Below are 18,362 nucleotides of genomic sequence, written 5' to 3'. Positions count from 1 at the left end.
GCTAGCGCAGCATTCCAGGGCTCCAAGAAACCCACACAAATCCAAGACGACCGCAAGAATTCGACGAGGTTCACGACAACCGACGACGACGCCAACATCTTGACCACCGCTCCAGAGGTTCAAGCACAGTCAAAATGGCGAACAATAGATTGCAATACGTGAGTTTGAGATCATCAGTGGCTTTGGATTTGGGACCGATAATGTGCTAATGGAACTTTTCTTCAGCGCCGCCGGAATCCGTACGTTTAACTTCCCTCCCAGCGCCTCTCCTTTCCCTGTCGTATCTCCATACGATCCGGCAATATGATACTCGATTTGGCTCGGATGTGATATCGCTCTGGGATTTTGCGGGATTGATACTTATGGGTCTTGGTACAGGTACAACACACGGTCCAACCGCGTCCGCATCGTTAAGACCCCCGGCGGTGAACTGCGCTACCAGCACATCAAGAAGCAGGGAACTGCCCCCAAGTGCGGTGACTGCGGCATCAAGCTCCCTGGTGTGAGTATATGAGTCCTTGATTTCGGCTTATACCCGTCAGAAGGAAGAGAAAGCGGAGGAGCATTCGGGGGGTGTGAAAAATGGATTTGCAAACATGGTCGTGGTTGATTCTGAGACTGATGGTTCCAGGTCCCCGCCCTTCGCCCTCGCGAATATTCCCAGATTTCCCGCCCGAAGAAGACTGTCAGCCGTGCCTACGGTGGTTCCCGCTGCGCTGGCTGCGTCAAGGACCGTATCGTCCGTGCCTTCCTGATTGAGGAGCAGAAGATCGTCAAGAAGGTTCTCAAGGAGTCCCAGGAGAAAGCCGCTAAGCGTTAAGGATTGCATATCGAAGCTCGGTGTTTTTGTGTTCAGTGGAAAGCAAGCATGGAAAAATAAAACTTGGCTGGGTATCGTTCCTTTTGTGAACACTGGCTAGCGCGGTTATGTCGTAACTAGCTATGAATACATTTCATGACAGTCTTCTACCTTTGCTTTTTGAAACTCGCTGGAACTTCTTGAGACTACCTGAACAGTCCAGCATAATTTCGGCCCAGACCTTGGGCAATCTCTTTATCGAAGGGTAAGCGAGGACGACCGAGTTTGGTCGGGATCCGCCCCATTCCGCCATCATACCATGATGCTACCCACCTTATCTTGTTGATCGAACCCGCGTGCGCCGCCCAAACGATAACCGCACCATGTGCCATACGGAACTGTATTGATGCTGGAAGGCTTAAATCCATGTCCTCGATCCCTCCATAAGGGCAGCGCCGGATACTCAAATCTCGCCCCTTCGCGTCAAAAGCACTTCTTCTCCTCTCCTCACCTTCCTAAATTCCGTTGGATACACGTCAGGTAGATACTCAATCTGCTGTAGTTTCTCGGCCAAAACCCGACATTGCACGGCCGAGCAATACAAAAAGAAACGAAAGACCTTCGTTTCCCTTTGCGCCGAGCAAAGGAAGAATAAGCAATGCGCACACGGGATCAGTTAGAGTCAGATCTATCGAGTGCGAAAGTACGAGGGACACCCCGCCAGTTCGGCACGCGGCCAAGGTGGACAGGGAGACAGGGTAATATTTCGTTCTGGTAGGAATTGCCAACCCTCGATATCGGGGAAAGAAAGGCACAACAGGCGTGCAGTCGTTCTGGGGTGGAGAAATCGGCGAAGGTACTGTCGGTACTCATCCGACCTTGAGATCACTGTATCGTGTATCGCGAATCCTAATTCGGGTGATCGAACATGTCCTTGGGAACAAGCTGATGGAATCTGCATGAAACAAAATCCAGTTAGCTAGACGCAAACCATATGGTACAGCAGCAGGAAGGCACGACCTACGCCACGATCGACAGTGCCTCGGCAGTCAGTCACTCACCTAGGTAGTCAGTCTGTACGCAGGAAATAAATCTCAGCTTTCTTCTCGTCAGCCAGAACGAGGACGGCGACGGCTTTCGTAAATCGTTGCTGCTCGTCGCCGTATCAGGCAAGTACCTAGGACATCTATTGATCCATCCATTCTCAGGGAACTTGACGGCACCTCAGCCAACAACTTGGGTTCCTCGCCTGTTTGCAGCTTCGTAGCGCCAACTTTAAAAATTCCTTGTTGCTCTACTCGCAGGTTAAGCCCCGCCGAGTGTCTTCCGCAAGGTGAGCAACCGCGTTGTGGAAGACGAGGCGGCGAGAGAGACCTACAAATAGCGGAATCCGACACTGTCTCTGACTCGACTTCTCATGCTTCTCTGGTTATCTTGGGGCTAGTAAAGCGGCAAGACAGGAGATATAAAACCAGAAATGAAGATGTCACTTCCGAGTTCTGTCAGGTGGAAGCCACGGATTTACCGAGTCATGGGGCGAGCTCACGTCCGTCATGTCCTGAACACAGTTGGAAGGTCCAACAGGTGCACGAGTTCTGTGGGTAACGTATGAAGCGGTGAAGATCGCAGAGATTCCATCTCCGTTGAATCTTGACATACATCCTCGGCGAAGCTTATAAGGCTTTACGAAAGAGAGAGTTGCCTCCGCCCTTTGACCCCCACGAGCTTCCACGTAAGGGCCGCAGAGACTATCGACTGTCATGTCAGCGAGACCCGCGACAAAATGTGGAACGGGATTGGCATTCGGACTGAAAACGATATATAATTTCCATGCGCGTCGGAACCGAAATCACACCCGAGCGTCTGAAAAGAAACGAAGACCAGGGAACGAGGGGCAAAACCCGAAGGCAACATCAGGCAACACCCTGGTTGGATTGGGACGAAGGTGTCCAGACGACATTGGCGGAGACCGGGCACAGTAAGCCAAAATTGTGAAGAACAAGATTGAGCACTTCAAGATGCTGCAACGGCACGGCCAGCCTGGTGCCTGATCCGAAGGGCAGCAATTAATCTAAAATACATCAAAGACACTGATGAGACTCCGGCGAGAAGGGGAGGATAGTACTTGTGCTCGTCGCACGGGGAAAGACAATACCTTCGTCGGGAGACGGAAGTAGGATGCATTAAGCACTAGCCCCTCACACGAGGCTCTCGACAGAGAGGATACGAGTCAGAATCGGACCAGGCTGAGGGAATGATCGGGAACAACTTGACAGTTCCAGCGGTGGTCGGACAGGCTAAGGGTGACGGAACGCTCGGACGTCCGCCATTGGAGGGCTGCGACTTCCTTCTTGGAGGTCGGATCGAGGCAGGTCGCACAGAGAACCTTCAGGCGCTCAGGGCATGTCTCTTGCAGCGGCTAACTCGCTGACAGTGACAGGCTTGGCCAGCAGTGATGGCCGCGCTGCAGGCTGCCATCAACACACACTACCTGGCCTCGTATCCACCTTGGCGCCAATTAGGGCTTTGCGGGATGTGGCCGTCATTCACGCACTGGCAGTTGCGTTTCTTCAGTATGAGGGAATTTCTCCATCTGTTCCTTTGCTCTTTGTCTGGCCCCTGTGATCTCGGCTCTGGTCAAGGCCATTGTCGATCCATGAATTGCCCTCAAGTTGAACAAAGAAACACTCTCGAGCGCAAGCGGGAGGACTATTGAAGCAGCAGTGCTCAAGCGAGGACTTCCATGGAGAGACTGTCTCTCTTTCTCTCTCGCCCTCCCGCGGAATTGCGCAACCATCGAACTTACTCTCTCTTCCAGTCCCCTCTCGTCGTTTGTCCATTCGCTCTTCCCTCCCCGGGCATTTTATCAATCACGGGAGGTGAAAACTCGCCATCGCCCTCGCTATCCACCACTCACCCAACAATCCCCAACACCATTATGCTGCAGACCACCCTGGAGAAACCCATCATTGGAGGCTCATCATCAAATCGGAGAGTCCACTTAACACCCCGATGATGATACTTACCGCCGAGTGGATGCCTTGATCACTCGCCTCCTAATGTGAAGCTCTTGCATGACGGACTGAGGGACCCTGGCCCCAGGCCCCGACTCTTGTTGCCTCGCCTTCGCCTCAGGCACCTAGGACGAGAAGAAAGGTAGGTGGCCCCGCCGTCCACGGGTCTCCGAGCCGCTTCCTCTGAGGTACCTCGTGGTCCACAGAAAGCTTCGGCCTAGTTTCCTGCCGGCTGATATAGGTACCCAGGCATTATCATCCCCTCAACCCCAGCTAACCCATCAGCCCTTGAGCCCATGCACAACATAGCTATCCAACCCCAGCTTCGAATTAAACCCCATCGATCAGGGAATTTACGGGAAGGGTAATTGGTGCGCCTACAACTCTAGAACTACTCAAAACAATCCCGAAGCTCGTTGTCACAGCTGTCATTCCTTTCGTTTCTTTTTCTTCCCCTCATTTAATTAATTAAATTCATTTTATTTTATCTTATTTTTATTTTCTTTTGCTAGGGTCCTGTTGATCCAGGTGGCGTGGTCTCAGGCTGCTCCACCATCACAATCCCCTCCATAACAATCCACAATCCCGAAGAGCGCTGTCGTCGTCGCCGTTGCCGTTGCCGCGTGTGCGTTGTACGCACGAAAACGAAACCAAGGATGACAGGTACGCTCCATTCGGGAGAGCCCAGGCCCAATTGAAATATTAGCGAGTCGAGCGGTTGTCGGCGAAAATCAGGGGAGACCAATTCGGGTATGCCACAAGTTCCTGAGGGGTCTCTACGAACATCCATGCTTTCTCTCTTTTCTTTTTCTTTCCCTTTTTTTTTCCCTTTCTTTCCCTCCATGGCCGCTCGGCCGCGCCAAGTCCCGAGGAGGAATCGGAGAGGAAGAGAGAAAGAGAGAGAGAGGAGCAAAAATGGACTAAATATAACTCGGTAGCCTCCAAAATGGGGTCGGTTCAAAGGAGAGTGAATGATAGGGGATTCCGGATAAATCCGCTCCTATTCCTAACGCCGGATGAGACTGCGAAGGACAGCAGAAGATGACACTAGTAGGTAGAATCATATCGAGCATCACGTCACGCACAGAGAACACAATAGAAAATTCAATGAATCATATCGTGTCCGAATTTGGTTAACGTACATCCGTCACATTATCGCATCGAAGTCGTATCCTGTCAGCAGCAGCACAAGCTACCGTCTGGTGCGAGCTTGAAGGAAAGGAAAGGACAGGGCAAAAAGCCAGGCAGGCAGGGTGGGCAGGTGGTAGGCGCATTGCTTATGGCCCAACGTGAAGATCGGCCGTCGAGATCTCAGAAGCCGCAAAGGACGAATGGATCCCATCCCAAGCCATGAACCCAGCGTCAAAAACGAGGCAATCCGGGTTGGGCCCCGCCATGTCGCAGAAAATCGCGGTAGGGGCCGTGCAGGGAGGGGAGTCAACGCAGCCAACGATATTGCTGAGATCGAAGCCCTCGACGACCAGCGGTGTTGTTGGTCCCCCTTGTCCCCCTCTCCCCCCTGCCCGCGACGGATTGACTGGGGATGGGACCGCCGCTGTTGCTGTTGTTGTTGTTGTTGTCGTCGTCGTGGGCGGCGATCGACGGAGGTACTGGCTGTAGACGGGATTCTTGGATGGGGGAAGCTGGTGGTGTTGCTGGGATGGGCTGACTCGCTGAGCTTGGTGATTGTGGCGAAGGAGCTGGTGTTGGCGATAGCCTCGTTCTCTTCGATATTCGTCTTGGCTCACACCAGGCATGCTGTTGATGCTCTGGTTGCTTCGAAATCTCGCCGTGACTTTGGTAGCTTTGCCCCCCTTGGCTCCGGAGCGCTGACGCTGAGGGGCTGGCGGGTCCGAAGTCGCTGATTTCTTGTAATTTGCCTGTTTTCTATACCGGGTTGTAGATTGGATACCATTTTGGACGGCCTCATCGGTCAAGCGCCAGTAATTTACGGCTTTCTTGCCTGGTGTGGATTCTTCTCGAACGGCCTCAAAGCCCTGTCGTGTCCCATTGTCAGCACCTAGCCAGCTCGTCGCTGTCAAAAGTGAAACCTACCGCATTCATGGAAAGGTTGTGTCGGATGCTGTTTTGCCAGCCCTTGGAGCCTCGATCTCTCCCCTTGGCTGTGTTCTTCTCAAACCACATGTAAATTCCTTGCAGAGGCAGTTTCTTTCCTGGTGCATTCAGGAGAGCTTCGTAGATAAGTTGGGAATATGGGGGATCTGCATTCGTGTCCTCCACCTCGTCCATGGGAATATCCTCGCGGTCTATCTCTAGCTTGACAGGGGGTCTCGCCATGCTGAGTGGAATCGAATGATATGACATGCTTGTCGATGTGGGATTCGTGGGCGAAGATGACGATTGCGAGTGCGGGGGAAGGGTGTCAGCTGGCAGTGAAGCCTTGTACAAGGGTCGTGGTGATTTCGCGTGTACCCAATCTGGCGACGGCTTGCCAACGGATAGGCGCCGCGTCTCAGGGTTCAACTGCCTCGACGGAGAACAGTTGGATGTCATTACAAGGCTCAACCACTCGGGAGAGCCGCCGCCGCCGCCTAATGAAGGGGACAGAGTACGGGGTAATCCATCCGGTATCGGTGACTGGGGAGGGATGATGGAGTAGTTCAACGCCGGTTCGACAGCCCACGGCTGTTGATACGGCATCATTGTCTCCGGGCTATGGGAGCTCGAATCTGACCAGGTCTCAGTTGGCGAAGTTTCGTAACAAGTGCTGTCAAGAGCAGATGAAGGATATGTATCTGGCGTCCTGGAGACGGACTGCCGCAATGGTTCGCGATTGAAAGGGATCTGGTCAACCGTAGAGCCGGGAGGAAGGTCAAAACAACTCATGTTCGTAGGGTTTCTCATAGGCAAGGTTTCGAAAACCGATTGAAGAGGTGAGGAAAAGAGGGAAGTATGGAGAGGGTGGTTCTCCAGAAAATGGCCCCAAGGTAGCGGGAGAGGCGTGTAAAATGTCAATGGGAGCCAGGACCATGCATGCCTCAAAAACGTAAGGCCTTCATCAGGCAAAAAGAAGACAGGGCTGGAATCAATTGAGGGAGCAAAAGCAACGAAGACGAAGCTGGCGAAGACTAGAAGTACTGCAAGCACTGCAAGCGCCTCTAGTACCTGCTTGAAACCCACTACGTGTGACCACTCAATACAAGAGGGATGCACAGTGGTTGTAGGCCAACTCGCAAGCTGTCCTTTGAAGACAGATGCTAGCACAATGAAACAGGAGAGGAGATACCGAACACACATATTAACAGCAGGAGATTTCACCCACTGCTGCAAACAGCGAGAAACCACTCCATGCATTATCCCTTGAGCTTCCCCGAAACAAACTTCCTGTATGGGACCCCACCTTCAAGACCCTGAGGCTAGAAAACTGGAATTTGGGGACTTTATTTCCATTTCCCCTCTTCGGCTAAAAATAAAGACACACCGTGGGAAGGGATGCAGAATGGCCAAATGTGGTTCCTAGTCTCCCTGGGGTTGTTCTCGCATATTCTGCTTCAGTTACCGCAGGACTTCCCATTTCCCAAGGTTGTGAAACGCGATCATGCTCACATGTGGCCAATGGTCTCGGTGGCTACTGTCCACGGCTGGATCTCGTGCTCCGGAGGAGCTGCAATACGTCTACTGAGGAATCTACAGATGCCTGGTGGACCGGGGTTGTGTCCATAGTTGGTACAGGGGTGGTGGCGGCGGACGCCTGCAGCAAATCCTGCCAGGCTCCCATTGTAATGGCTAGACCGGAGAGCGGTGGATGGCTCCGAATCACTAGAGTTTCTGGAACTGATTTTGTGACATCCTCGCATCCTGCAGACACAAGAGGCCGTCTCCCGCTTCCCCGACCAGCCGGAACTCCGGAACTGACATGTAGGCGACATGGTAGTACGGGAATATAATCTCTCCCTAACTTCCATGGAAGGGAACCACGAAAATCAAGGATGGCTTGCGCGTGCAATACGGCGTGGGAGAAACTCCACAACCACGTGACCGAATCTCGCAAAACAAAGTGCGAGGGGTGCCGAAGTGTTGAGCCAGACAAAGTCTCGGAAAGATCGGATGGGTGTGGTGAGAAGAGGCATTGTATATTCGGTTCGAACACGTGAAACCCCTGTCCTGCGACGCTTGTGCCTCAGAGCTGTTCCTGTATCTGATATCATGTGTCCGAGCTTAACCACTCGCCGGTACCCAATCTTTTGACAGACGAATAATGCTTCCTGAGCCAACCGCAGACCCGACTGGCTTTGTGTGCGAGGGACGCAGGAGAGCGACATATAGCAACACAAACGGCCAGGAATCCATGCATCTTCTCCAGCGCCCAATATGCTTCATGGGGCTGCGGTGGATAAACAGTGTCGGAGATGAGGCGCAGGGAGGCACACGTAACTAAGGCTTTCTATTTACGATAATAGATCTGGGACTGTCAGATAGTGGAAATATAAATAAGGAACAGTGGAGATAGACATACTCGTTTGAATTGGAAATGCAATTGTAGAATTCCCTGCGTGCATTAGCAGAGTTAAGGCTAAACAAGGATTGTCCCATGCATACCTTCTCGAATGTGCTCTTAAAACCTCTCTCCCGCTTTGCACTGTAGTCCCACTCTTTGTCGACAATGCGGAATGCGATGTCTTCGTAGGGTGGCCCGGCCATAAACCGGATAAGGCAGGTATCCTCCTCTCCGGCAGCTGCGAATGACTGGCCTCGCTTTCTTCCGTGCTCTCGCTCTATGCGGTATGTAGGCGCTTTTGTTTTATCGATAAGGTCGGGATAGAATATATTGAACTTGTACCCCTGGACAACCTTTGGAGGTGGGTTATCATGGTCATAATGGGTTTGGTTGTACTTATTCCATTCATAACCCATTTGAACACGGTTAAAATATCGCGGTTTGCGAGGGCGGTATTTGTCCGCCCATTGTGGTTGCGCCCCAGTACTGACGGACTCTTCGCCGGTAAAGATCTCTTCGTTCTCGCTAACCCCCTTTGCGAGTTCTCTTTCGTAGAGAGCCTTTGTCGCTTGAGAGAAATCCTCGTTGGGAATCGAGGAGAAACGCGTTGAGTTGCTCGCGACAGCAGTGTGTGTAGCACTGCTGGCGGCTGGGGCTAAAGCTTTCTCGGTTTGGCGCTGACGTAGCGGGACATATCCCATTCTCAGAATTTTCTGGCGTTCGCGAGCCTGCCCTTGCTGTCAGTACTAAACGGCTCAAGCGGAATGAAATGCAGCTGACGCACCACCTGGTCGAGAAAAGCCTCTTCATCTATCACCTCGTATATCTTGTCCTCTGGACGAATTTGGAGCAACGGGTCGGGATCGAGATCGCAGAACGCCTCCTGGTTGACTAATGTTGCTAAAGATCCGTTGCCACGGATGACAGGCGCCAAAGGCGCGAGCTTAGAGCGGACTGACTCGGCTTCTTCGCGCTGTTGCTGGCGTAAACCCCGAACACGTTCGTCTATGACGGCCTGGTAGACCTTCTTCAGCTTCGCGCGAGCCTTCCAAACAGTGAGACTGCGGAGGAGCTCTTCCCAGTAATCGGTATCGATCGGTTCGTTCGAATTCAACTTCTTCCTAACTTGCCCTTCGAGCGCTTGAAGTTGCTCGTAGGACTTAGGACTCAGCAGGTTATTGATATCTGCAGCAACAGAGCTGAGAGCACGTCCTTCGGGAGGCACAATTTTTAAGCGGTCTTTGCATATAACTTTCATCGTCTGTAGCGATAAACATTAGTGCTGTCTAGTTCCGTCTCCGAGAGAGGGTTGGAACCTCACCTTCCAGTAATCCCTATTCTGAGAATTCAATTCCAAACCCAGAAACGTATCAATGTCCTTCTCCAGATCACCCAACTCGCTTTGTGACAGTCCCTCAAAGACGCCCTCGGGGTCAATCGAATCCAGCTCCGAATCCGAAATCTCGTCGTCAAGAGGATTTCTAGTTGGATCAATCACCCGTAGCATCACTGTGAGCCAGTCGATCGGTTTCGCGCGACCCTCCTTCACTCGAATCTCGGCTTTCTTCTTCGCCTGTTTGAGAACAAAAACATCCTCCTGTGCCACCCACTCGCGCACTCGCTCATCTTCCTGTAGCTGGTTGAGCCGCATTTGGTTTCTCATACCCCGAGCATGGGGTTGCGTCGGTCGTGCATCTCGATCTCGGTATCTATCGTTGTCGTACCGCTGGTCTCGCTGATCATGGCGGCGTGCAATGTTTTGGGAGTGATCCGAGTGCGGTGACCGGGAGCGAGGCCGCTTAGCTCTCGACCTATCTGAAAATCGCGACGACATGTTGAGTGTTCATTCAGTGATTGGTTTGAACAGGGAAATCTGGAGAAGCTTTCAGGTCGTTGGATAAGAACGTCCGAAAGCGGAAGGTTAGACGGCCGGCAAAGCTTCCTTGATGGTCTGTGCATTGCTGCCTCCGCCAACCCAGGTGCCTTACAACAACAACTTGTATTGAGCATCGCACCGCGCCTCATATCTCGAGACTGAATCAACCATCAACCAGAAGAGTGAAGAGCAATGCCTGTGAAATGGCAGCGGCTTCGCCTCTCGAGCCTTGGGTACCTCCCTCCTTTACTATTCAGATATTCCTTCGCGGCAAGCGGCTACGAGCTCTACATGACAGATCTCAACTATATCTGGTCGGAGCGTCTAGATCGGAATGCAATTCTCAAAAGGGCCGACCAAGAAAGCACTACGATTGACCCTAGTGAAGACCAAGAGCAGTTCAACGTCCTTTTGCAAAAGATAGGAGAGGCTCTACAGAATGAACCTGGGAGCACTTCAGTACTGACGCCTAAAACACAAGGCAGCGCCCACGCTTTGGAGCTCACCGTTACTTCTAAATTACCTGCTCCTCTTGAGCCGCTCCAATGGCGATTGCTTTTGTCGAAGGAACCGCAAGTTTCAACGACGAGCCATCTCCTTCTTCCGTTTGTTAGGGTAGAAGGTGAACGCGAGGCTCGTCAACAATCCCTCATAGAGGAGCTGGGTAAAAAGGACTGGATTCTCGGAAAGCTCTTTGATAAAATTGAAGCTATGGGAATTGAATTGAGTACAATATTTCCCGGAACCTCTGGTCTGAGGACTGGCCGCAAAGGTCCAATGCTAGCACAGGCCGCGAAGTATATCAAAGGCGTTGCCCCATTCAACCAACAAGTATGGCTTGAGGAAGTCACCAAAGGATCCACCGATTCACAACTTGTCTCCAATATTGTTAAGGAGATTTCAGGCGATTCAAGAGTGTCCAAACAGCTAGACTCGCTGAAACCTGCACCGGACGGGTGGTGGAAAGAGCTTACTATACCCGATAAGACTCCAAGGGCTTCCACACCCCAAAAGAATAGGAAAAAGGCTCCAGAAGCCAAACCCGATGCGGACTCCAGGGAAACGGATACTGACGCTGGTACAGAGACCGACGATGATGAATTCGAGGTACGTACCACAACCTATCGCGGAACACCAATATAAAGTCTAAAGCTCATTCCTCCCAGCGGCAAGAGACACCCCCTCGGCTGAAGAAGCCCAGCGAAGCCGTACCAAAGGCAGCTACCGCGGAAAATGACGAAGAGACACAACCAGAAGGTGAGGGGGTAAACCTGCAGACAAGGGTAGAAGAAAGCCGAAAGCACGCAACAGAAGAAAAGAGTCCATCCCCTGCAATTCGCCCTAAAACGGCCCCAACAGGCAAACTGAAAGGCCTCGGTAAAATAGGGGGCAAAAAGCAGACGAAATGGAAAGAACCATCATCTCCTACGCTACGACCCAGCATTTCTGAAAAGAGACGCCCCTCACCACAACCCCCTATGCAGCAGGCGTCCCAACCGCCTGCAACCGATGGTGACGAAGAAACAGACGACGAACTTCAGACACCTCAATCTCGGTCCCCCCAAAAAGCTAAAGAGCCCGCAAAATCGGCCCCTAAACCTTCACGCGGACTGGGTGTTATTGGGGGCAAGAAAAAAGAACCAGAACCGAAACCAGATCCAGAGTCCAAACCAGAACCTGAACTCGCACAAGCACATGAATATTCAAAATCCCCAGAGCCAGAAGCAAAGCCACAGACGCAGCTCGAACAGAAGAAAAGGAAGCCACTCGGAAAACTCGGCGTTATTGGCGGTTCGAAGGCGAAAGCTAAATCCAGCGCGGGAGGGACATGCTCTTCACATACAGAAGGCGCATCTCCGGCCCCTAAGCATTATGAGGACGAAGAAACTAAAGAAAGGGTTCGGGGTTCACCGAGCAACCAGGACACAGTATCTAAGCCTACCCCATTGACTACCAGTGAACAAAAGATGAAGAAAGAAACTCCAGCGCCTGCCGAACCGCACGATGAAACGGAGCAAGAGAAAGCGGATAGGAGGCGGGAGGAGTTGAAGAGGCAGCTTGAGGCGAAAAGCAAGGCTCCAGCGAAGAAGAAGCGAAGGTTCTAGTTCCGGTACGTTGGGTTGGATTCCATCTTTCGTTGTTCCCGGAATGATGGCTTGGGATATCATCTAGCGATGGCTTGGGTACCAATGGATTGCACATTCGTTGAATATGAATATATGCTATGGTACATTATCGTTATGATTAGTATTATCAAATTGCTGATTATATCTGGCACTTATCGTGTGGCTTATGCCAAATAAGAAGCGCAGTGCTGTTGAGCTAGTGGGGTATCCCACACGCAGAGGTAAAGAATATCAGAACCATAGAACAGATGAAGAGGTGTAAAGCCTACAAATCAAGCGGTCGGCAGCAGGAACTTTCAGCCGAGACTGGTACGGGTAGAGCCACCTCTTGGTGGCTTTTCCTGCTCGCTAGGAGTAACAAGCCGCACCTTCTTGGGAGAGGACATCAAATTTGATGAAGTCCCGCTGGGAGGGATACTAGTAGTCATGGTGGTAGCTGTAGATGCACTTCCTGTAGCACCTACGCCCAACATCCCTCGGACCTTTTCCACCGCCTTGCTTTCGCCCCTGGTCCAAGTGTCGCGTTTGACAAAGCCCACGCCGGCCTTTCGGCTGGCGGAATCGCGCTTTTTCGATTCTTCGAGTAGAATGTTACGGTTATGCTCGCGGCGCGGCCCTGGGCCGCAGTCATGCATGCAACCTGGGGTTGCGCAACCACCTTCACTTACCTCGATGTCCTTCAGCCACGTTTTTATACAGGCAAGATGGCCGCCGTGGCCGCAACCTTGGCACCAGGACCAGAGAGTAGTGCCCTTTGGGCGTGTGGGCTGGTAGGGCTCTGGATGGGGTTCCCCAAAAGGATGGTGCTCAGACGGAGGAATAAGTTCAGTCCTGAGCGAGGAACGAGATGACGAGTGAAGATGGGAAGTGAGGTCCGAGTCCAAATCATGAGACGCGCCAAGCAATGAAACGTTCTCCCTCGCGATCCATTCTGGTGGCGGATCAACACTCATACAAACGGCACACACTTCCTGTGAGGTATTGCAACGGTAGCAGCGAGTGTTGTCATTCTTAGGGTTTTCGTATGGTCTTTTGCATGTAAAGCAAAACACATTCATATACGTGTCTCCCTGAGCATATTCGTAGACCGCCGGATAGGACGGCACGCAGAGCAAGCGAAGTTCAGCTGCTTCGATATACATAGACTGACGCAAAAGATTTTCGTTGTAGGCTTTGAAAATATTTTCACTCTCCTCGCTAGGGAGAATGTTCTCGCAGTCCTCGAACAGGAGGTGCAGCTTCTGGAGCAGATGGGCAGCAGATTGCATGTCAACATGCGTGCTACTGTGGTAGTGTCTGATCGCCTCCCGCAGTAATGTCTCTGCGCTCCAGGGATTATTGCTTGCTGGATCAGAGATGATTGGAATTAATATTTGGGACAGATTATCCCCAAGTTCGTGGATACCCTGGGTCCAAGCACTGTTCATTGCTGTTGGTGGAGCCACGCGTTCCTGCTCTTTATGGTGGATCGTCATTAGCGGAGTCGATTCCTTCAGTAGTGGAGGGGGAGTCGAGGGTCTGTCAAGATGAAGATGATTGTTATTCGTAAAATTTTCCCCATAGAATTCCCCGGCCTGAAACGGCTCTTCAGCTATTGAACTGGAAGAGGGAGCCGAGTCGTTGTGAGTCCTAAGCAGAGTTTCGTTCCTGGTTGATACATCATGCCCATCTGCGACACCATCACCCTCTGAGGCATCGTACATTCTAGCTCCAGGGTTGAATGACGCGGCTGGCGACTTAGAAGGATGAGAACTTGTTGTTGACGCGGAGAACATTGGAAAGCTCTCCGACGACTCATGGCGATGAAAACTAGGTTTTGCGGAGTCTGTATGCGACTCCAGGGACAAAAGCCTCTTTGGGAGGTATTTGTAATCCCGGATAGCTGCTCTTTTCTCCTCTAGCTTCTGATCGAACTCGTCTGCCTCCGAGAATTCTTTTGTCAGCCTAGGCCGACGACGAATATGCCAATCTTCCCTGCCAGCGATTGCTAGGGGAGCCGATCTTTGTTCTTCCTGGACATCATGGAGAACTGAATCGCGCGGTAGATTAATGGGTGGACTGTCAGACAAGACGTGGACACCTTCACTATCAATGGATTCTCGGTGCTGAGTTTCATGGAAAGGGCGAGGTTCTAAATCGGACATGGACGACCAGCCGTTCGAACCTATAGTTTCGTGGTTTGAGCTTAAGACTGATGGGGGTAACGGTTGAATGGCCTCGGCATCATTCAAAGAAGACCTGATCTGAGAAATGGAGCTGTCATACGAATCCGGTGGGGAATCCGGTAAAGGCTGGGCGAGCGGCGTTGTCATATTTGATGCGCTCTCTAGTTCAGACAGTGAATATTTCGGGTGTTCACTCTCTATCACCCCCTTAAAAAAGCGACTTTTCATCTTCTCCTGTCTGGCATCTTCCATGTTCCGCACCTTTTCGGTAATCGGATCATCCTTAGATGCTTTCTTCTTGATGCTGCGAACACGCTTTTCAGATGCATGGCGCTCCTCCCGTTGTCTTGTTTGAAGTTCCTCAATAATGGCGTACTTCACAATGCGCCATGTCTGCGCCAGCTTTAGCAATGAGATATCTTCGGCACACTGGGCATTGTGGTTGAGCGAATCTAGGAGGGTCCGTAAAAGGCCTGTCTGTTCCCTGTCGAGCCCGCACTCAAGGAGAGGAAAGTACTGCTGAGCAAGATACCGAAACGTTTCTCGATCCATAGTAGCTCCGTCAACGATTCCCATTATCCCCGTCTGACGCAACCCGGGAGGCGTAGCTTTCGGGAACAATTTTTCAATCGGGAGTATCGGGACAAGATCAGTTGTTGTAGGCGGAGTGCTACCAAGTGACTTGGATGTACGCACGCTACTTGACTTACTATGTCGGGGTCGGAGAGCAGCAAACAAGGGTTCCTCCGCGATCTCATCAGAGGGGCTCTGGCTCAGCGTTTCGCCAGGAGCGTCTTCTACTCCTGAGTGGCCAATAAATTCGTTCGTGCTGAGGCCTAGTATGCTCCTTCTTGGACGTTTTTGGGCAAAAGCGATAACCCCGCCACTGGGGCTCCAAGCCACGGAGCAGGTTGGACGTTGGTTGACCACCTGCGGAGCGTAGCGGATATCCGTCTGGGTGAAGGCACCGCCATCACCCACAGTCCAAAGAAGGTCTTTGGAGTGCCAGAGCAAATCAGTGGTGTGGGAATCGTGACGGTCGAACTCGCGAAAGGGAATATGAGGCCGGCGAAGATCCCATAGGTGGATTCGTGGATCCTCCTTGTCATATGAAGTCACGACTTGAGATGACTGCCAGTCACCAGAGCCTTCAAGCTCTTTTGCCCATGAAGGTGGGCGCCAGCGGACGTTGAGGACTGCCTGAGGGGTCCGAAACTGGAAAGTGGGTTTCTGTCTACGTTCACCCGTAGAGGAGAAGTCCCAGACTTTGACTTGCCTATCCGTACCGCCGCTCACAATATGCTTCCCATCTGGGTGCCAGTCCACTGAATAGCACGGCCGATCATGAGCGGTGATGCGTAACAGAGGGCTGCCCGTCTTGCGGCAGTCCCACAGTTGAATCGCGCCGCTATCTGTGGCTGTCGCGAACAAGACCCCATCAACGGGCGACCACCGAACGTCACGAATGGCATCGCTATTACCGGTAAACTGATCCCTGCTTCCGCAGATCGCGACGCCGGGATCCGTTGGTATGGTCCGCAAATCCCACATCCGAATGGTAGCGTCCTGGCTGCCGGAAAGAAGCCATGCTGGTCGGTGTGGATTGAAGGCTAGCCGATGAACCTGGCGGCTATGTCCCTGGAACCTGCAAAGCTCCAAGCCGGTCCGATGAAGGTCATAGACAACGATGCGGCCGTTGGCTACCGCGGTGGCGATAATCTGATCGTAGGGTCCATGTGACCACTTCACATCCTTCACCGTCAGCTGGTCCTTGTGGCGGGCGGAAACGCCGCCGCCAACATGATGGGTTGACGAGTAACTAATGATAGCATTGCGTAGGTTGAACTCTTCTGACGAATGATCGGGGAGAACTCGGACAGTCTTCAGAATCTCCTTTCCCCCAACTACTGCATGTGTCCGTTGCGGGGAGATATCTAAGGTCGCAATCGAGATGCCTGTCTTATGGGTGACTGTCTGTGATGATCCGGGCCTACAGAGAGACTAGTGTTAGGTTGAGGATGTTAAGCTTCAGCATCCAGCGGGGTTGAGAAATATGAAAGAGCGAAATTCTATTAAAAAAGGCAGCAAGAAGTTTTTACCCCCACACCTCTAGTACAAGCTCCGTAAGAAGAGTGGTGGAAAAAGCGCAAGCGAGGGGGGACTTTACAGAGACCTAGACCTGGTAGAACGGACAGCAGCAGACAGGTCTGTGTGAACCCCAGGGCCGTGTGGGCTCGGAGGCCGAGACCCGGTCAAGAAAGGCTGGGCGAATCTTGCGAGAGCACTCGCAGCGCGGTGGGAGTACTTGGTCTGCGTCTGCTGCTGCACGGGAGCCGGCGGAGGAGGGGGCGGAGCTGGGGAAGAACTGCCGCGGTTGGGCAACCGGGGCAGGTCGGACATGCTTCAATCTCTTGTAGCCTCAGAGAGAGCAGTCCATTCAAGACCTAACCCGAACCAGATTGAGGCTCCATGGTTGTCGATAACAATCGTGAGGAGATATGTTTCCCAAACAAGCTGCAAGATTCGCTTGGAGTGGGGAGCAGGCTCAGAAGCAACAGACAACTTGTGACTGATATCTGTGGAGTGAGAGGATGATCAGCGAGTTGAAAGGCTGGAAGGGAGGCGAGGTGATTAGTCAGGGGAGACTCAAGCAGGCTCAAGCCGAGCGGGATTTCTCAAAGGACCAACTTCGTCCTGAGTCCTTTGACCGACGAATGAGAGAAGAGATGAAATGTCAGCTCAGTTGATGTCTCTCCAAAGCAAGGTACTTCCAGGCTGGTCCCAAGGGAGAGTTCCAGGCTGGTTGTGGCAAACCAGGTGCACGCGTGATGTTGGTTCATATTTGGCTTAGTGTGGTTTCAAGCCAATACAGGCAATTGTGTGGGGGAATACTGGAGGGAAGTAAAATACCCGCCGGATTAGCTGCCTTTGGTACGGTTATTTTCAACAGCACTTTTCTATTTTTTGCTTTTCGTTGATGATTGACCTGTCCAGCTGATATGTCATTGCACAATATCTCAAATTCTTTTTTTCGTCGAGTTTCCCCCTCCCCTGAGCGAGCCAACATCCATTCTGTGGCTGGGTGTTTACAGGGCCGCTGGATGAATGCAGAGCAAACGGAGCATGCATGCAGCTTCAGGTTCCCAACTGGAGTAAGGGCGGTGTAGTCGTCGAGCTGGACTCGAGGATGCTATGTTGTGTTCCTCTGACGTGGAGAAGAATGAGCAGAGGGCCTGTGGACGAATTGGATGACATGAAAGCTTCCAGGACGATCATGAGATTCAAGTTCGACCTGTTGTGCGAGCCGATGCATGGAGTCTGGATTCCTGGTTTCGCGGAACAATCCCAGCAGCGCAACAAGGTGTCTCAGATCATCCGCAGCTTCGGGTCTTGAAGGTGGGACTCTCAGTCCCATCGTGGCCACACCAGAAAGGCGAGGGTACATGGAATCGAAGATGTGTCGGGCAATGAGGGTCTGAGTTTTGATGATCCAGAAGCTTTGACGGTGAACTGTCCCCGCAACCAAACACTCACCAGCATCAGAGCTGGGCAGAGTGAAGCCACATTGCATGAGGGTCTGTCTCATTAACATCAGTCGCTGTCTGAAGAAAAAGTCAGTCTGAACTGCATTTTAACTTTGCCGTGATAGATTTGCATCAACCTTGAAACTCAATCTGGCCTCCCTCGAGTACTTCAAGGCATCGATCCTCGTGAGAAACACTCAGTTGTCGCCAGCGAATTCAGGATCAAAATGGTTTTTTCTCTTGACTTTAGCCGCTCTGTCCATCATCCAAAGCACTCCTTCGAGTCCCTGCTGCCATTGGGTACTAATTCCTCCCCCGTTCACTCGGCTGCGGGAGGTGTTGGCCATTGATGATCTCGGACAGACAAACGACCACACACAAGTTTGCATCCACAAAATT

At 52.1% G+C, this 18,362-nt stretch overlaps 5 protein-coding genes across 5 annotated transcripts; 2 read left to right on the top strand and 3 right to left on the bottom strand.

Moving 5' to 3' along the window:
• The first annotated feature begins 53 nt into the window (after window positions 1-53).
• On the top strand, window positions 54-969 carry BJX67DRAFT_351949 (60S ribosomal protein eL34). Its single transcript, XM_071028956.1, has 4 exons — window positions 54-158; window positions 226-239; window positions 379-502; window positions 632-969. The coding sequence occupies exons 1-4, from the start codon at window positions 135-137 to the stop codon at window positions 818-820; spliced, it is 351 nt and encodes a 116-aa protein (XP_070887002.1). The 5' UTR covers window positions 54-134; the 3' UTR covers window positions 821-969.
• Window positions 970-5,090: 4,121 nt separating this feature from the next.
• BJX67DRAFT_380576 (uncharacterized protein) lies at window positions 5,091-6,660 on the bottom strand (the record flags this gene model as incomplete). Its single annotated transcript, XM_071032811.1, has 2 exons — window positions 5,091-5,810; window positions 5,869-6,660. 2 exons carry the CDS (start codon window positions 6,658-6,660, stop codon window positions 5,091-5,093), a joined length of 1,512 nt encoding a protein of 503 aa, XP_070887001.1.
• A 1,318-nt stretch (window positions 6,661-7,978) lies between these two features.
• BJX67DRAFT_74449 (splicing factor cactin) lies at window positions 7,979-10,128 on the bottom strand. Its single transcript, XM_071035373.1, has 5 exons — window positions 9,594-10,128; window positions 9,057-9,533; window positions 8,374-9,000; window positions 8,291-8,323; window positions 7,979-8,236 (listed from the first exon to the last, which is right to left on the bottom strand). The coding sequence occupies exons 1-5, from the start codon at window positions 10,104-10,106 to the stop codon at window positions 8,219-8,221; spliced, it is 1,668 nt and encodes a 555-aa protein (XP_070887000.1). The 5' UTR covers window positions 10,107-10,128; the 3' UTR covers window positions 7,979-8,218.
• Window positions 10,129-10,340: 212 nt separating this feature from the next.
• On the top strand, window positions 10,341-12,253 carry BJX67DRAFT_380574 (uncharacterized protein; the record flags this gene model as incomplete). The annotated part of the gene is made up of 2 exons (XM_071032810.1): window positions 10,341-11,255; window positions 11,315-12,253. 2 exons carry the CDS (start codon window positions 10,341-10,343, stop codon window positions 12,251-12,253), a joined length of 1,854 nt encoding a protein of 617 aa, XP_070886999.1.
• Window positions 12,254-12,334: 81 nt separating this feature from the next.
• BJX67DRAFT_74396 (WD repeat protein) lies at window positions 12,335-16,941 on the bottom strand. The gene is made up of 2 exons (XM_071035372.1): window positions 16,607-16,941; window positions 12,335-16,429 (listed from the first exon to the last, which is right to left on the bottom strand). Exons 1-2 carry the CDS (start codon window positions 16,837-16,839, stop codon window positions 12,571-12,573), a joined length of 4,092 nt encoding a protein of 1,363 aa, XP_070886998.1. The 5' UTR covers window positions 16,840-16,941; the 3' UTR covers window positions 12,335-12,570.
• Window positions 16,942-18,362: the final 1,421 nt, after the last annotated feature.

Source organism: Aspergillus lucknowensis (assembly GCF_044049455.1).
Source record: "Aspergillus lucknowensis strain CBS 449.75 chromosome Unknown BJX67scaffold_16, whole genome shotgun sequence".
Taxonomy (NCBI): domain Eukaryota; kingdom Fungi; phylum Ascomycota; class Eurotiomycetes; order Eurotiales; family Aspergillaceae; genus Aspergillus; species Aspergillus lucknowensis.
This window is presented reverse-complemented; position numbering and strand designations above follow the sequence as displayed.

Coding starts and splice junctions, on each gene's coding strand:
- BJX67DRAFT_351949 (XM_071028956.1), top strand. CDS start 135: ATGGCGAACAATAGATTGCAATAC. Junction 503..631: donor GCGGCATCAAGCTCCCTGGT/GTGAGTATATGA, acceptor TGATGGTTCCAG/GTCCCCGCCCTTCGCCCTCG.
- BJX67DRAFT_74449 (XM_071035373.1), bottom strand. CDS start 10,106: ATGTCGTCGCGATTTTCAGATAGGTCGAGAGCTAAGCGGCCTCGCTCC. Junction 9,534..9,593: donor AGAATAGGGATTACTGGAAG/GTGAGGTTCCAA, acceptor TTATCGCTACAG/ACGATGAAAGTTATATGCAA. Junction 8,324..8,373: donor TTAAGAGCACATTCGAGAAG/GTATGCATGGGA, acceptor TAATGCACGCAG/GGAATTCTACAATTGCATTT.
- BJX67DRAFT_74396 (XM_071035372.1), bottom strand. CDS start 16,839: ATGTCCGACCTGCCCCGGTTGCCCAACCGCGGCAGTTCTTCCCCAGCT. Junction 16,430..16,606: donor TCTACCAGGTCTAGGTCTCT/GTAAAGTCCCCC, acceptor GTCTCTCTGTAG/GCCCGGATCATCACAGACAG.